General features: G+C 44.3%; 1 protein-coding gene across 1 annotated transcript; it reads left to right on the plus strand.

The window, feature by feature from the left end:
- Nucleotides 1-264: 264 nt before the first annotated feature.
- NEK2 (NIMA related kinase 2) lies at nucleotides 265-11622 on the plus strand. Its single transcript, XM_025878136.2, has 8 exons — nucleotides 265-474; nucleotides 1361-1578; nucleotides 1873-2113; nucleotides 4223-4305; nucleotides 5003-5129; nucleotides 6029-6245; nucleotides 7696-7821; nucleotides 10770-11622. The coding sequence occupies exons 1-8, from the start codon at nucleotides 379-381 to the stop codon at nucleotides 10994-10996; spliced, it is 1335 nt and encodes a 444-aa protein (XP_025733921.1). The 5' UTR covers nucleotides 265-378; the 3' UTR covers nucleotides 10997-11622.
- The last annotated feature ends 3451 nt before the right edge of the window (nucleotides 11623-15073 follow it).

Here is a 15073-nt window from a genome sequence, read left to right on the forward strand (position 1 = left end):
GGGACAGACTTGGGAGACCCGCCTACACCCGCTTTCTATCCCCCGCCTCCCTTTGGTTTAGCTCCACCCCTTTCTCCAGACGAGGGCGCGGGGCGGGGCGGGGCGGGGCGGGGCGGGGCGTGGGGGGGGAAGCCGACGCCGACAGCGACGCCGACGCGGTTGCCTAGCGATACGCCTTTCCCAAGATGCCTAGGATGTTGTGCTCTTTCAACCAATCAGAGAGGCGAAGCGACCTCACCGCGGGCCAATAGGCTGCCAGGCCAGGGCCCGCGTCGGTTAAACCGGGCTGGAGACTGGAACGGCTAGATAGGTAGTGTGGCTCGGAGGGGTCTCCGAGCCGGCGGAGCGACCTGCAGGAGACCTGCGGCGGGCCGGGCCATGCCCACTCGGGCGGAGGACTACGAGGTGTTGTACACCATTGGCACGGGCTCCTATGGCCGCTGCCAGAAGATCCGGAGGAAGAGCGACGGCAAGGTGAGCGCGGGCCACCTCCCTGTCTCCGCCCCTGCAGCGGTTACGCCCGCCTGCGGCGAGCGCCCTCGGCCCCTGGGATGGCGGAGGAGCGAGAGGCCTGGGGCTGTGGGTCTCCAAGGCGGGGTGCCTGGAAGAGTTCATCTCTTCCAGGTCTGTGTCTGTCCTGGGTCGCTCAAGAGCTGGGAGACTGCGTCTTTTGAGATCTCTCTCTCTCTTTTTTCCTTTTTCTTCCCTTTTCCTCCTTTTTCCTGCTTTGACTTGCTAAGGGCCTCCCATTAATGACAGGTAGCTGAGTCTTGAGGTCTTTTCAGAGTAGAGTAGTCCTCTTGGATATGGCAAAGAGGCAGGACCAGCAGAACCTGGAGATTTTGTTTTGCAGTCAGAACTCATTTGAAATACCCATTCTTCGGATTATTGGATTCTTATTTCCCAATGTGTGTAGGTAGATCTTATACAGGAAGAAACAATGGAGAGGAAACTGCTTGACTGCTGATGGAGGGATCTTTACAAGACCTCTACAAGGTCTATCACCCTGGAAAAGTTTGACTGGTTGGAATGATTAGGGACTTTGACTACTTCTGCTCCAGCTTTGACCAAAGTACCTTCTACCAACCTGCCACAAGGCAACTGAGGGTAGGGTGTTGGAGGAGGCCTAATGTGCCTCATCCCCCTCTCTCCCATTGCATCATTTGCTGCTTGAAATTTAGGGCAAAGTTATGGAAATAAACGCAGGGGTTCCTAAGTTCATTGAACTAAATTGGATGATAAGGACCGTGTGAGCTATTTAATAGAGAAGTGACTTTTAAAAATTTTTAAATTTTAGAATGTTCATTCTTTGTCTTTGAGTACAGTGAGTTCATTCATACCTTGGAAATTCTTACTTCAGATATTAGTTTGGAAAGAGCTTGACTATGGCTCCATGACAGAAGCCGAGAAACAGATGCTTGTTTCTGAAGTGAATTTACTCCGAGAACTGAAACATCCAAACATCGTCCGTTACTATGATCGAATTATTGACCGAACCAACACAACACTGTACATTGTAATGGAATATTGCGAAGGAGGGGACCTGGCTAGCGTAATTACAAAGGGAACAAAGGAAAGGTAAATTAATCTTTTAAACTTAAGCTGAGAATGGGCCAAGTTTCATTTCTGTTAAGCATCCTGTTGTAGGATTGGGGATGAAGTACTTAGTAATGTAGGAGATTGTTCTCGTATTTGTTTAGTGGGTCCTCGGTACTTTAGAAAATCTCTGGTGAATCAACACCCATATCTCATATTGAAAATAAGCGTTTATTTCCCTATTTGTACACTTTGAAAACTAGATACTTCACATTATCCCATCTTTTTAACAGTTTTGTTCAGAAGTTATATGCTATATAACTGCTTTGGTTTCAGACAATACTTAGATGAAGAGTTTGTTCTTCGAGTGATGACTCAGTTGACTCTGGCCCTAAAGGAATGTCACAGACGAAGCGATGGTGGTCATACCGTGCTGCATCGGGATCTGAAACCAGCCAATGTTTTCTTGGATGGCAAGCAAAACGTTAAGCTTGGGGACTTTGGGCTAGCTAGAATATTAAACCATGATACGAGTTTTGCAAAAACATTTGTTGGCACACCCTATTACATGTCTCCTGTAAGTACTTCAGAATTTAGATACTTTTTAAACATCCTAATGCTAAGCATTCAAATGCAGGAAAATTGAGGTTTTGTTCATTTGTTTGCTTAGTAATACACAATAGCCAAGAATTAATAATTTTGCTCATTTTAAATTTACATTTTTCCGGATGGATCATCAGACTGTTAAATTCCTCTATATGAGCAATTAAAGTGAAGCTTTTTTTTTTTTAAGATTTATTTATTTATTTGAGAGAGAGAGTGAGCATGCAAGTGCATGAGTGGAGGGAGGGGTGGAGGGAGAGGGAGAGAATCTCAAGCAGATTCCCAGCTGAGTGCAGAGCTCAACTCAGAGCTCAATCCCAGGACCCTGAGATCATGACCTGAGCTGAAACCAAGAGTCAGACCCTTAACCAACTGAGCCACCCAGGCGCCCCTACAGAGAAGCTTTTATTGGATGAGTTTCATGTGCCAAATGCTGGGATTACAGAGATGAAATGGGTTTTGTCTCTGGCCTCAAGAGCAACATTTCCCAAAGTGCCATGGATCCTGTACACCAGCTTGGACTTATTTGGAGGGTTTGTTTAAAATGCAGAGTCCTGAGCCCCAAACCCAGTTCTTGCACTCTGCTTCCTTCCACCCCCCTTCCACTTTTCATTTTGGACTCTGCCTTTTAACAGACTCTCTAGATGATTCTTGTGCATGCAGATTCAGATCTCATTCAGAGAACATGTTTTTATAGTGTTAGCTCCTGGTATTTGTGGGGTTTTTTTTGTTGTTGCCTTTTCCGGCAATGGAGCTGAAGCCCACCCACCTTATGTATCCCTTCCCTCTGTTGCTGGATATTTTGTTTCCAACACTTCTTACCCTTCTAAGGAGCCCTGCTCTGCATACCTTTGTGTGAATTGTTCTTTCTTCCTTTTTGGTTATTTCCTTGGCATGTGGCTTTCAGAACAAAATTGCTAGGGCAAAGGATATGAACTGTTTATGACTCTCTAGATATTACCTGGTGGCTCTTGAAAAGCTTGAAGCAGTATGTGCTATCACTGATGTGTTTTCTATGAAATCTCAGCAGATCAAGATGGAGATTTATACACTTTTTTTTTTTAGCCGTTCATAAACATTTCCAGGATTTTCCAGATCTTTTTGAGTTATTTTCACCAATCTGACTATAGTATAAAACTTTGCAAATTAACAATTTTGTTTTTGACTAAGATTAGACATTGCCAGAACTGTGTCATTTTCTCAGTGTATCAGATTCCAAATAGAAAGCCTTTAACATAAAGGAAAATTATCCAGAAGTGGTTCTTGGAAAATTTGAAACCTGTGTAATTCTTTTGTTCCTTTTCCCTCCTGCCCTTGTAATCAGATCAGTGCAGCCCTCCCTAATGCATTAATTGTCAGGAAGTGGTATCAGACTTACCTGCTGGGAATTTAAAACACTAAGAAGCTTCCTGAAGGTTTTGGTACTTGATTCTGTGCCCTCTTGATAATAAGAACTACGGTAGACTATTACTGTATGTGTGGGAGACAGGCAAATGATTAAGCTAGAAAATGAGAATCGTAGTTGATACTGTGATTTATACTGTGGACTAAGGGGAAAATATATAAAATGGATAATTCAATTAGCCATTTTATGTCTATATCACTTAAATGTGGGCCAGATATATGTTTTGGTTATTCTGAAATTTTCTCTGGTTCTTTTAAAATGGAGTTTCTAGATTATGAATGTCTTGAGGGTAGAGGTTTGAATTATCAGCTCCTGATCTATTGTAACACAATAACATTTGTGAATGAAAAATAAGCGATTGGTTTATATGGGACAAAGTATATAAGGATAAGATCATTACCTTTTCTCCATTATAAATTTGAAGATAAAATACAAAGTACTATCTTTTGTTATTATGATACAAGATCTGACATAAACTGAATGAGCCTTTTGCATTTGATGTTTTTGTTACAGATATAAAATATTTATAATATAAAAGTTTTTCCTTTTTTTTTTTTTGCTCCGGGTCAGTATTACCAAACTTAAAGTTTCCATTTTTGTCTCATGTCATTTTGTAAGTTTTAAAACAATATAAACTTTTAACTCTTCCTACATGTTTACCCTTTTCTTCCCCTTTAGGAACAAATGAATCGCATGTCCTACAATGAGAAATCAGATATCTGGTCACTAGGTTGTTTGCTGTATGAATTGTGTGCATTAATGTAAGTATGATGAAGACAGATTTCTGGTCTGAAGTTTGCAGTCACAGAGGCTTGTCACCTTTCACTGGGTTCGGCTTTTTGAGCATCCATATGTATTCAAGTCTGAAAGACTCATACCTTGTGTTAAAATTAAGATAGATGGACAGGTTAAAAAATTATTTGCAAATTAGAACCAGCCCTGAGGCTGGTTCACACTTTTAACCTGGCTAGATGCATCCCTTGCTAGACTGATGCTTAGCTCAAGGGGAGAGCACATAGGTCAGGCCTATGGAAATGAAACAAAAATCTGGGGGAGAGATCTGGGGGTCTGGAGAACAAGAAAGAGCTCCCATTCTTTTCCTTTTTTTTTCCTTCTAAACTATAGAGCAGTGTTCTCAGCCAGGGAATGGGGAAACAATTTTGCCCTCCATGGGACATTTGATAATGTCTGGAGACATTTTTGGACGTCACAGCTAGGGACAGCTACTGGCATCTCATGAATAGAAGCCAGCATTACTGCAAAGCATAGTAGGATGCATGGGACAGCCCCCCTAACAAACATTATATGACCCTAAATGTCTAATGCCAAGGTTGGGCAACTTAGCTGAGGAAGACAATCCCAGAAGAAGCATAAATACAAACTGGAGCTTAAACTGTGCTTTTGATTTGGTTCCTATTCCGTATTTTCATTTTTCCATTAAAAACATTTTTCCCCCAGGCCTCCATTTACAGCTTTCAACCAGAAAGAACTAGCTGGGAAGATTAGAGAAGGCAAATTCAGGCGAATTCCCTATCGTTACTCTGATGAATTGAATGACATTATTACAAGGATGTTAAATTTAAAGGTAAAGAGTATAAGATTATATTGTCTGTTTCTATCTCTCAATTACATTGTGGAGTAGTATATTTTCTCTCTTGGAGCATTGAGACTGAAGAAGCATTAGCTGTATTTCCTTAGCTAAATCTACTCTGTTAACATGAGTGGAAACATGTAAATTTGGCAAATTTGGCAAATTGTGCCTCCTTGCACCTTCTGTGCGCTCTTTATGTCTCCTCCCTCTCTCTGCCCTGCTAACAGATGGTTGGTAGCAAAGCAAGATTGCAGAAAAGCTCCAAATCCTCAGTTCCCTTGTCTACCTCAGTGTGGCAGGTGGCAAGGGAAGGGGCCACGAATGACTTCATTACCCTGTTTCTCTCTCCAAATCAGAGATTAGAGACCAGAGATGGGGTGGGGGAGGGCTGGCTAGAAAGAATCGAGGGGAAATAAAGAGATTAGGTGGAAAAAATCTGGCCATGGGATGGGGAGGGAGATGTCCTCGGGTCAGGCGGATGTAAAGCAGTTCAATGCTGTAGAATTACAAAGAAGGATAATGGTGACCTAACAGGACTGAAGGTCAGTGAGAGAGGATCTCACTTAAAGTAGTAGTAGAGATGCAAGGGCAGGGCGTGCCTTAGAGCAGACCTAGCAGTGCCACCAAGCAGCAGCTCAGGAATTGAACTTTTTTTAGAAAGGCTAAGAGGGAACAAAGGTAAGCTCACATCTGCATTACCTTGTGGACCCAGAACCTCATGGGTTAATTAAGGCCCCCAGTGAACTTAACCTTACCAGGTGTTTTAAGACCCATCCATAAAGGAGTCCTTCCTTTCGTCTTGGAAATGTATGCCGTTTTTTATGGACCTGCTCTTTTAGGATGAGTATCGTGTTATGAAATCTGACTATAACACTGAACATTTTTTTCCCCAGGATTACCACCGACCTTCTGTTGAAGAAATTCTTGAGAATCCTTTGATAGCAGACTTGGTTGCAGAAGAGCAAAGAAGAAATCCCGAGAGAAGAGGGCGTCGATTAGAACCAGAGAGGTTGCAGGACTCCAGCCCTGTCTTGGAAGAGCTGAAACTAAAGGAACTGCAGCTACAGGAACGAGAGCGAGCCCTCAAAGCTCGAGAAGAAAGGCTGGAGCGTAAGTCCAAATGGGGGCAGAGCTCCGGAGAGCTACGGAGGGTTCTTTTGATGCGTGTGACCTCTGTTTGAATGGAGTATTTGACACATGTATGTTCTACTGGAACATTCTTACAAATACTTGAGAAGTCAAAGTATGTCTTGTAAAATAGTAAATGAAGCGTGCTGGCACCTTCATGCTGGGACTCCTTTCCTGAGCTCGGTTGCTGGGACCGTTGGTTACTGACAGTGATGACCCTAACGCAGTAGCCATTACACTTTCCTGCGGAGCTACTTTTTCTTTCCCTTCCTTCATATGTTTATACCCTAAAATTTTTTCCCATTGTAAAAGAGGGTTTTCGCATTTGCTGCCCTCCATAATAAAAGCCATCACTTTCAATTTCTGCTGTGACTGATCCAGCACAGTCCAGGTGTAAAATCCTGTCGCGTGGAGGACTCGATACGTTCGGGCAACTCAGTAGAGCGCAAGGTGTTCTGGGTCCGTAAAACACTCAGATGAGTATTAACTGATTAGGTGCTAATGAGTTCTTGATGTTGAAAGTCATCTACTCTCCTCAAGTACGAGCCGCTACCTAGGTTTTCGCCCGATGCGGGGTAGTAACAGCCGTGAGGCTTCTTGTCAACATTAAGGGACGAAAGAGGGAATTACGACCGTCTCCTGCCACCCTCGCAGGTCACCGGATTTTGCTTCTGCAGCTTCATGCCCAATGCGGACTATAGATACGTTTCTGTTTAAATGAACTTACAAAGCATCCAACGCATACGTCTCTGTTTTTACTTCCTGATGACGGCCGTTCCTGATGACGGTCGTATGTGCCTTGAGATACGCTTTCTGCGGAAGTAGAACCTGTGCTTACCCAGAAACCTTTTCTCGATGCTTCTGTCAAAAGAATTTATAAAACAAACAAATCTTTTATTAAAACCTTCCCCAGTGTTCTGTAGTTTCTTACAGCAACTGAAATCTGAACTTTCTGAATTCTGGGCCATGGATTAAAAAATGGCCTTTGTTGCTAATCTAAGGAAGTACCTCCTAACTGAGTTGTGTTTTTTTTCTCTTCACCCAGAAGAAGAAGGAGGGTTTGTTCCGTGAGGTCCAGTAATGCCCAGAAAATGGACCATTGCCCATTCTCAGTAGAGAGCAGAGATGACTTTAGTTGTTTACTTTCCCAAATGAGTTCCTCTCAGACAGCATGACCAAAGGTTAATACTAACTTCGTGTTTGTGCTTAAATGGGTCCTTACGAGAAAGCCTAAGACAGCACACCACACACTGAAGTGCTGAGTTAAAACCTAGCACAACAGGTTGTCCGGGGTTTCTGGTAAGAAAACTTTCCCAGCACTGGTGAGGTGTGCTAGTCTTAGTGATGGGAAGCGGCGCGATGACCAAATGTGAACTGTCTTCTATCCGCAGCCTCTGCTTAACATCGTTCTTGTCCCCTTGCCTTTTTAAAGAGAAGGAACGGGAGCTTTGTGTTCGGGAGAGACTGGCAGAGGACAAGCTGGCTAGGGCAGAAAGTCTGTTGAAGAATTACAGCCTCCTGAAGGAGCAGAAGTTCCTGTGTCTGGCGAGCGGTCCAGGTATGAGATTCGGCTCCGTCAACAGAAGCCCCACAGATGAAGGAAGGGCACCAGTATTGGCGCCGTGGGGGCTTTGGTAGCCCTTTTAATTGATGAAATTTCCCATTTTAAGATGGAGTTAATTGAATATACACATTTTGATGGAAATAATGATTCTGCGATAGCAGTGATTTACTTCATGGGTTCATAGACTTGAGGCAATGAGTCGTCATGATTTCGTCTTCAATTTTACTCACCTCCCTTTCAAACTGTGTGTTTTTTGATACTTGTTTTTAAAAGTTAGGACATTCTTAAAAATATTGTGCATTTCAGATTTTTCTCTAGGTATATTATCAAAACTTGACATTTCTCTCCAATTCAAGCAGAAATCCCAGCATTTTACTCCTGCCACGTGAGCAGATCATACGTGCCACCTCCTTTACAGAAAGTATGGCTTATGAGGGGTGATAACCCGACCGTAGAATAAGCCATCACTTTTGGATCTTTGCTAAGACTCCTTCACGTTGAAACGTGTGTTTGTCGAAATTCGGTTGGTTGGTCTCTCCGTACGCTGTTCGTGTTCCTCGCTGTCGTGTGCAGACAGGGCCCTGCCTTTGTGGGCCCTGTGCCCTCGCTGTGCTCTGTGAGTCGTGGCTGGTGTGCACACCAGTGCGCCAGCTCTAACGGGCCTTCTCCAGTTCACAGATAGCCTACATCCAGCTTAATCTACTCTTTAAGATGTTAGAAGATGCACAGCACTAAACCGCTTTTCTCTAAATTTCTTTTATGACACAAATTATTTTTTATAGAGTGTTTCTGTTGCTTTTAAAAATTGCGTATCTGAAGTTTCCAGTGAAAGGCAGAGTTCTTATGGCCCCCTCCCACCACGGAGGGCAGCACGGGTGAAGGCTGTCCTTTCCATCTGGAATTGAGAGAGAATCTGGTCACTTCAGTGAGCATGACAGCATTTTGTATCTGGAACAGACCGAAAAACCTACTTAAGTTAGTTTGATGGTTATAATAACATTATAGAGATAAGTGATGGGAGTAAATGAAACAAGAATTATATAAAACTTGGGCTTCATCTCTTTGGAAATATCTTTTTTCTCAATATTGCTACCTACCATTTCAGTATTTTTAGAATGTTTATTCCAGCTTTTCTCTTTATGCCACCCACAAAGACAAAATAGGCTGAAATTATGATCGCTGTGGTAGAGCAAGGAGACATTTTTATCTGGGTGAGATTCACGCATCAAACCTGTTGTCCAGAATTCTCGAAAGTCCTGCCGGGTCTGCTCCTCCGGGGAAAGAGCTTGTTTACTTCTTGCCCTGAGAGTCTTCGAACAAAGGCTGAAAAGAGCTAGAGCAGGATGATGTGTTTCAGTACAGGATATAGAAATAGGTGTATATATACATATATATATAGAGAGAGAGAGAGAGAGAGAGAGGTGTATCTACCTTGACGCGAGTCATGGAGAACACTGAGAATGAGCTGTAGGAATCAGGGACCCCCACCCCCACCCCCGCCCGGGGCTAGGAGCTACTTGATGGCAGTGAGCACATCAGTCATAAACAACAAAGCAGGGTCAAGTGGGTGCCCTTTTGCACTCAGGACAGTTGAAAATAGCCTCTCCCTGCCCTCGGGCTACAAAATTCAGATCAGAGGAAAATGTCATATGTCAAAATCATCCCAGTCAGCAGCAGCGTCTCTGTAAATGCTCTTAGTCTATTTAATGAAATGTTAACTCATGTTCTACTTAGTGAAATACAAATTCTTTTTCTAAACACTTCTGTCTTCTAAAACTACCCCATTCGTCAGATTTACAGTGTACGTTGTTGGTTTATAAAGACAGATTTTGTGATAATAAAGGTGGACATCTCTGAAACAGAATTAAGGTCTAAAAGCCATTGAGTGCTTTGCAGCTGGAACAGGCACGATGTATGAAATGGGAAGTCCTAGGACAATTGGAAGGCAGCGCTTCTCTCTGCAGCCTGCCCCGACCCCGGCCCTGACCCCAGGGCCTTTCCATTTCTTGGGCCTCAAGCATCTCCTCCAGAGAGCCACCCGGCTTCTCACTTCTCCCTTGCACCAAGTCTCTGCTCAAAAGTCACCTTATTATGCAACTTTCACCCCTGCAAACACCACCCAGCCCTCCTGTCTCCCTTTCTCATTATTCCCCCCCATATCACCTCAAATATTCCTCCTATGTGCTTGTTTACTTGTTTATGGTCTGTCTCCTCCTACGAAAATGGGACCTTTGTTTGGTCCACAATGGCCCATACAAAGAGCTCAGTAAATATTTGAACATAGTTCCTTTAAATGAACACAAAGGAAAAATAGAAAGTTTCTGGAATTCAAAACTGCAAGTCCCCAACCCCCAGATAGTTCCGTCAGTAGCTAATAGCGTAGCCACTTCAAGTACATTTTTCTTGATGTAAAAGACACAATCCACATTTTTCACTACACCATTAACTTGAATTACCGTTTCCATGCTGAATTTGCCTGGGTTCTTTTTGAAACAAGTTTCTGCTCAATTAAGCTGCTTTGAAATAAATGTTCTTGAGTATTTACCCAAAACAATAGGTGTTCTCTGTAAAAAAAAAAAAAAAAAAAAAAGAGAGATTCTGCTTCCCTACTTTTGTGGAAGTTACATGTTCTAGGTAGAATAGCACTTGTTTTCAAGAATAGAGATAAATCACATTGATTTCCAGAAGTTTTACATTGTGGCCTGTAATCCTCAATGCACTTAACCTTGAAAGAAGAGTTGGTTGTTAACAGACTACGTTCCTTGGCACATTCCAGAATTGTTTTTCAGTGCTGTGGGTTAAAAAACGAATTGATTTCTGTCCCAGAGAAAATCACACAGGTCCCCAGATTTCAAATGTGAACTGAAAGAATAAATATTTTTGAGAAGTCTGATAAATATGGAGGAGTTGAACTTAAAACCCTTTCTCTTTTCTTTCTAAAGAACTTTTCGATCTCCAATCCTCAGTAATTAAGAAGAAAGTTCATTTCAGTGGGGAAAGTAAAGAGAACGTCATGAGGAGTGAGAATTCTGAGAGTCTGCTCACCTCCAAGTCCAAGTGCAAAGACCTGAAGAAAAGGCTTCATGCTGCTCAGCTCCGTGCTCAAGCGTTGTCAGATGTTGAAAAAAATTACCAGCTGAAAAGCAGACAGATTCTGGGCATGCGCTAGCCTAGCAGAGAGCCCCAGAGCTATGTGCAGTATTTAGCCTTGCCTACCCTTTAAAGATTGATATTCAACTGCTGTAGCTTTATATTCTTGGTTCTATGAGCCACGCCTTTCTGTATAGTGAGCAAGATATTTTGGAATTGCTTTGGTGGTTGTTCTGCAACAATTGTACAAAATGTCCACACCTTTAATTTTTCTTTCTTTATAGAAAGAATGACATTTTCTTGGTTGGTTGGGCTTTTAATCCTGTGTGTGATTACTACTGGAACATGAAACATGACTTTCTAAACGTTGGGGGAAAATAATATTAGGAAAAAAATACCCAGGTATTAGCACTTAGAAGGTTTACGCGACTGAGTGGTGTTCTTACAGTTGTGGTGCCTAGATGTAAGGTTTTAAATGTTCTTGAGCTTAGAGAACCTAGTTGGATACACATTGGCCACGAATACTGTGACCTCTTGCTTTTTTTAAAGTGTCCCGTTGGTCTGCAGGGAAATCTGTCACCTTTTGTGAAATTCATCACTGTGATGTCTCTTTTCTTCCTTTTTATTCTATTTAAGAGTGTTTCAGCTGGCCGTCATTTACCACCTGTTTATCACTAAATAAAAAAATTGTTTAGTTTTCCTATATTTACGTCTCTTGCCTTTGTTGATCTCTTAGTTCAGGGCGTCTTTGTCTGCGGTCCGTGGGCACTGGCAGGCAGAGGAGAGAACACCCGTCTGGTACTCGTGAGCGCTGTGATGGTATTTTACTCTCCATCTCACCCATCCATCCAAGCCAGTCCTGAACTTGGGGTCACTTTGCCCCCCAGCGGACATTTGGCAATCTTTGGAGATAGAAATTGTAATAGTTGCAGGGAGGGCACTTCTTGCATCTAGTGGGCAGAGGCCAGGGGCGCTGCGAAATGTCCTATGATGCACAGGACCACGCCCACCACAAAATATCTATTAATAGTGCCATTCCTTTTTCTTTCTTTCTTCCTTTTTTTTTTTTTAGATAGTGCTACTCTTGAGAAATCTGATCCAGGCTAAAACTTGTTGCAACAGACCCAACCCTTGAGGGAAACTTAGTTTTGATGGATTCTTTTTTTATGTGTCGGACTTAATATGAATCAGCAGGGCTTTCTGTGCCCCGTACAGTTTGTGATGTTTTCCTAGCACTGCTAATCTTTTTGGCTTCATGAAATAAGACCGAATTATGAAGGGTTAATAATAAATGGGAATATTAGCTATTTTATTGCTGGTTGATAATGCAGTTCCATCAAAGACAAATGACATTATCGAAACAATCAGGAACTGATTTCCATGGCTTTAGGGTATACCCACAGATTAAGCCGAACAGGACCACTTTGATATAAATGTTGAGTATAATTTGCAGGGCCCAGTGCAAAATAAAAATGTAAGGCTCTTTGAACAAAAAGCAGGAAATAAATACCATCAAAAGTACATGAAAAGCCTTGTCCTTTCTTCCAAGGTCTCTCTGCTTATGGTGTTGTTATTTAATGTTTAAAGTAAAGAAAACATTATAAATGATTAGCATGAAGTTTAGCACTCTTTTATATTGTGCCATGGCAGTTTTAAATGCAAATAGCAGATTCAGTGCATGTGTAAAATCATTGACCTATCATTTGTATTTTGTGGCTCATCTGGGAGGGTGCCTCAAGCTGAGCATAAGGGACACGCACAGATCCCTGTGACTGGCGTCTGGGGACCCCTGGCTGGGTGCTTGCCCAGTTTCTCGTCCCTCCAACCTCCAGACCTGCCTAATGTCAGGTTGGAGCAGCCCAGCCAGGCATGTCCCCCTCAGGCCCACTGCCCCAACGTGTGGCAGACAGGTCATTCCTAAGCATCCTTACACCTCCAAGCTGGGATTTTCTTTGTACCTGGATAAGGGTTACTGTATCGCCCCTGTCAAGATAAGGCCTCCAGTGGGTCGCCCACCAGCCATGCCATGGAGCCGCCAGCCCAGGAGGGGAGAAAGGTACTGGGGGGGCAGTTTCTGTCATGCCCCGCCCTGCGATGCCTCAGGCCACAGGTCCCTACCTCTCCCTTGCCCACGTGCAGGCCCTCTGGAAGCAGAATGTGGCAGTGGGCATGAGGGCACAGGCAGGGAGGGGAAGCTGGAGGGGGCCTGGTGCACTAGGGAGTGGGGGAGCTGGGAGCGGGAGGCAGGCCCTCACACGAACTGAGGCTCTAAACCCCTATAGGTGCCATTGTCCCATCAGACTTGACTTTAAAAAAACATACATCCAAAGATACAATTATTCAAACTTTCAAGATTGCAAGCACAGAGCTTTAAACTCTGGGTCCCGGCCCTTCTGAGGGGCCTGTGTCTGCACTGGTCTCACACTCATGAAATCGGCCCCTTCTTTAGGAAACTCCCTTCCTACCTTACTTAGGAAAACATTTTTCTTTTCATTTTTAAGTCTGTGATGAGTTTTCCCCACTGCGGACTCCACCTTCATTTTCATTCCTTCTTCATTCAATCAACAATTATTGGGCACCATCTGTAAGCCAGGCATGGGTTTCAGGTGCTGAAGATAAGAGTAATGGAGAAATCCTGAAATCCTTGCCCCGCTGGAGATTCCATTCAAATGGGGCCAGAGAGTAAACGAGCACATACGGGGTGTGCTAGTGCTAAGGAGCAGAACGACGCGGAAAAGGGGCGCAGAGAGACCCGGGGTGTGATTTTAGAAGAGGTAGCCTTTAGTGTGTAGGAGGAGGAGGAGGCTGACTGTAGCTTAGGGTTTAGGTGGGGCTGGGGCAGAAAAGGGCGAGTTTTGAGTGACGCAGGGGGGACAAGGCAAGGACACGCCAGGAGGGGAGGGGCGGCTGAGCACAACTGGGAATCGCAATAGAACAGGACTTGAAAATAGACAGGCACTTGGAAATTAAGCACAGACGTTTTAACCTGCTGGTGCGTCCCCTCTCCCACTCTAAAGCTAATAAAACCTTGCCTCCTGCTCACCTCTAAAGCTGGGAGCGTCTGGGAGTATTTGGGCAATGACAGCCGATTAGAAGGGGATGTCTGAGGGCGGGAAGGGGAGAGTCCTCCCGAATGTTTCTCTGGCAATTCTAAGACCCTTCTAAGATGCTGTGCTGGACACCAGTCACATACTCACCATTACAGACTACGTATTCCAACAACGAGCTCTATCAAGCACAGTCGGCCTTGGAAAAAAGGGTCTTTGAATATGAGGGACATTCAGTCGCTGTTGTGAGGCAGCAGGCCACAAGGTGGCGCCACGGTCCCGTTGGACCAGTCTTGCCACACTGTCCCGCAGCCTTCGCAGGGGGTTGTTATTGAGAGATTACTTGGCAGGCTCCGGTAATGTCTTATTCCTGTTATTTCATCCAATCCTCACAACCCCCCCCCCCCCGCCCGGAGAAATAGGCATCATTAGCGTCCCATTCGCACGGGGAAGCTGAAGCTCAGAGATCTCAGCTGGGAAGAGGCACAGCTGGTTTCTGAACTGTTTTCAACTCCAAAGCTCATGTTCTTGATTATAACCCTCCACCGCCTGCCTGCACAAGATAGCAAAAGGTCAGTTTTGTCCCCAAACCATCTGGTTTCCCATAATGATGGTCACCGTCCCTGGGCTTTACCCACGACATCTGCATGACGAAGGAGGGTGGGAGTGGAACTGGCATGGTTAGGGTCCAGTGGCCTTCCAGATCTGTGTGCTGGGACAGACAGCTTAGTGTTAGGGGATGGAGGCTGAGAGGTGGCTTTCAAGTGACCCCAGTAGGACCCCAGGCCGAATGGCTTTAGACTAGTTGCCTTACCCCTTTGCCCCAGCATCTTCCATTCCTCCTCCTGGCGCCCCATTTCCTGGAAAGCCCAGCCTAGATGCCCAGCGTCCTCTGCTGAACTCAGGCCCGCCCTCCCCTGAGGTCTCATGTTTCCAGGTGACCTTCCTCCTTCCAGGACAAAGCCCATTCCTCTAGGCCAGCTGGATCCCTCCAAGACTGCAGGGGAGTCTGCCCCCTACAATGAACTGAGGATGAATGTAAAAGGTGACACAAGACAGCCGTTTAAAAAAGAATGAGGAGACTTTCTGTGTCCCATCAAAAGAGGATG

The sequence above is a fragment of the Callorhinus ursinus genome, unplaced genomic scaffold (assembly GCF_003265705.2).
Source record: "Callorhinus ursinus isolate GAN/ISIS: 27379988/994484 unplaced genomic scaffold, GSC_fseal_2.0 scaffold13, whole genome shotgun sequence".
NCBI classification, from domain to species: Eukaryota; Metazoa; Chordata; class Mammalia; order Carnivora; family Otariidae; genus Callorhinus; species Callorhinus ursinus.

Coding starts and splice junctions, on each gene's coding strand:
- NEK2 (XM_025878136.2), top strand. CDS start 379: ATGCCCACTCGGGCGGAGGACTACGAGGTGTTGTACACCATTGGCACG. Junction 475..1,360: donor GGAGGAAGAGCGACGGCAAG/GTGAGCGCGGGC, acceptor TTCTTACTTCAG/ATATTAGTTTGGAAAGAGCT. Junction 5,130..6,028: donor CAAGGATGTTAAATTTAAAG/GTAAAGAGTATA, acceptor TTTTTTCCCCAG/GATTACCACCGACCTTCTGT.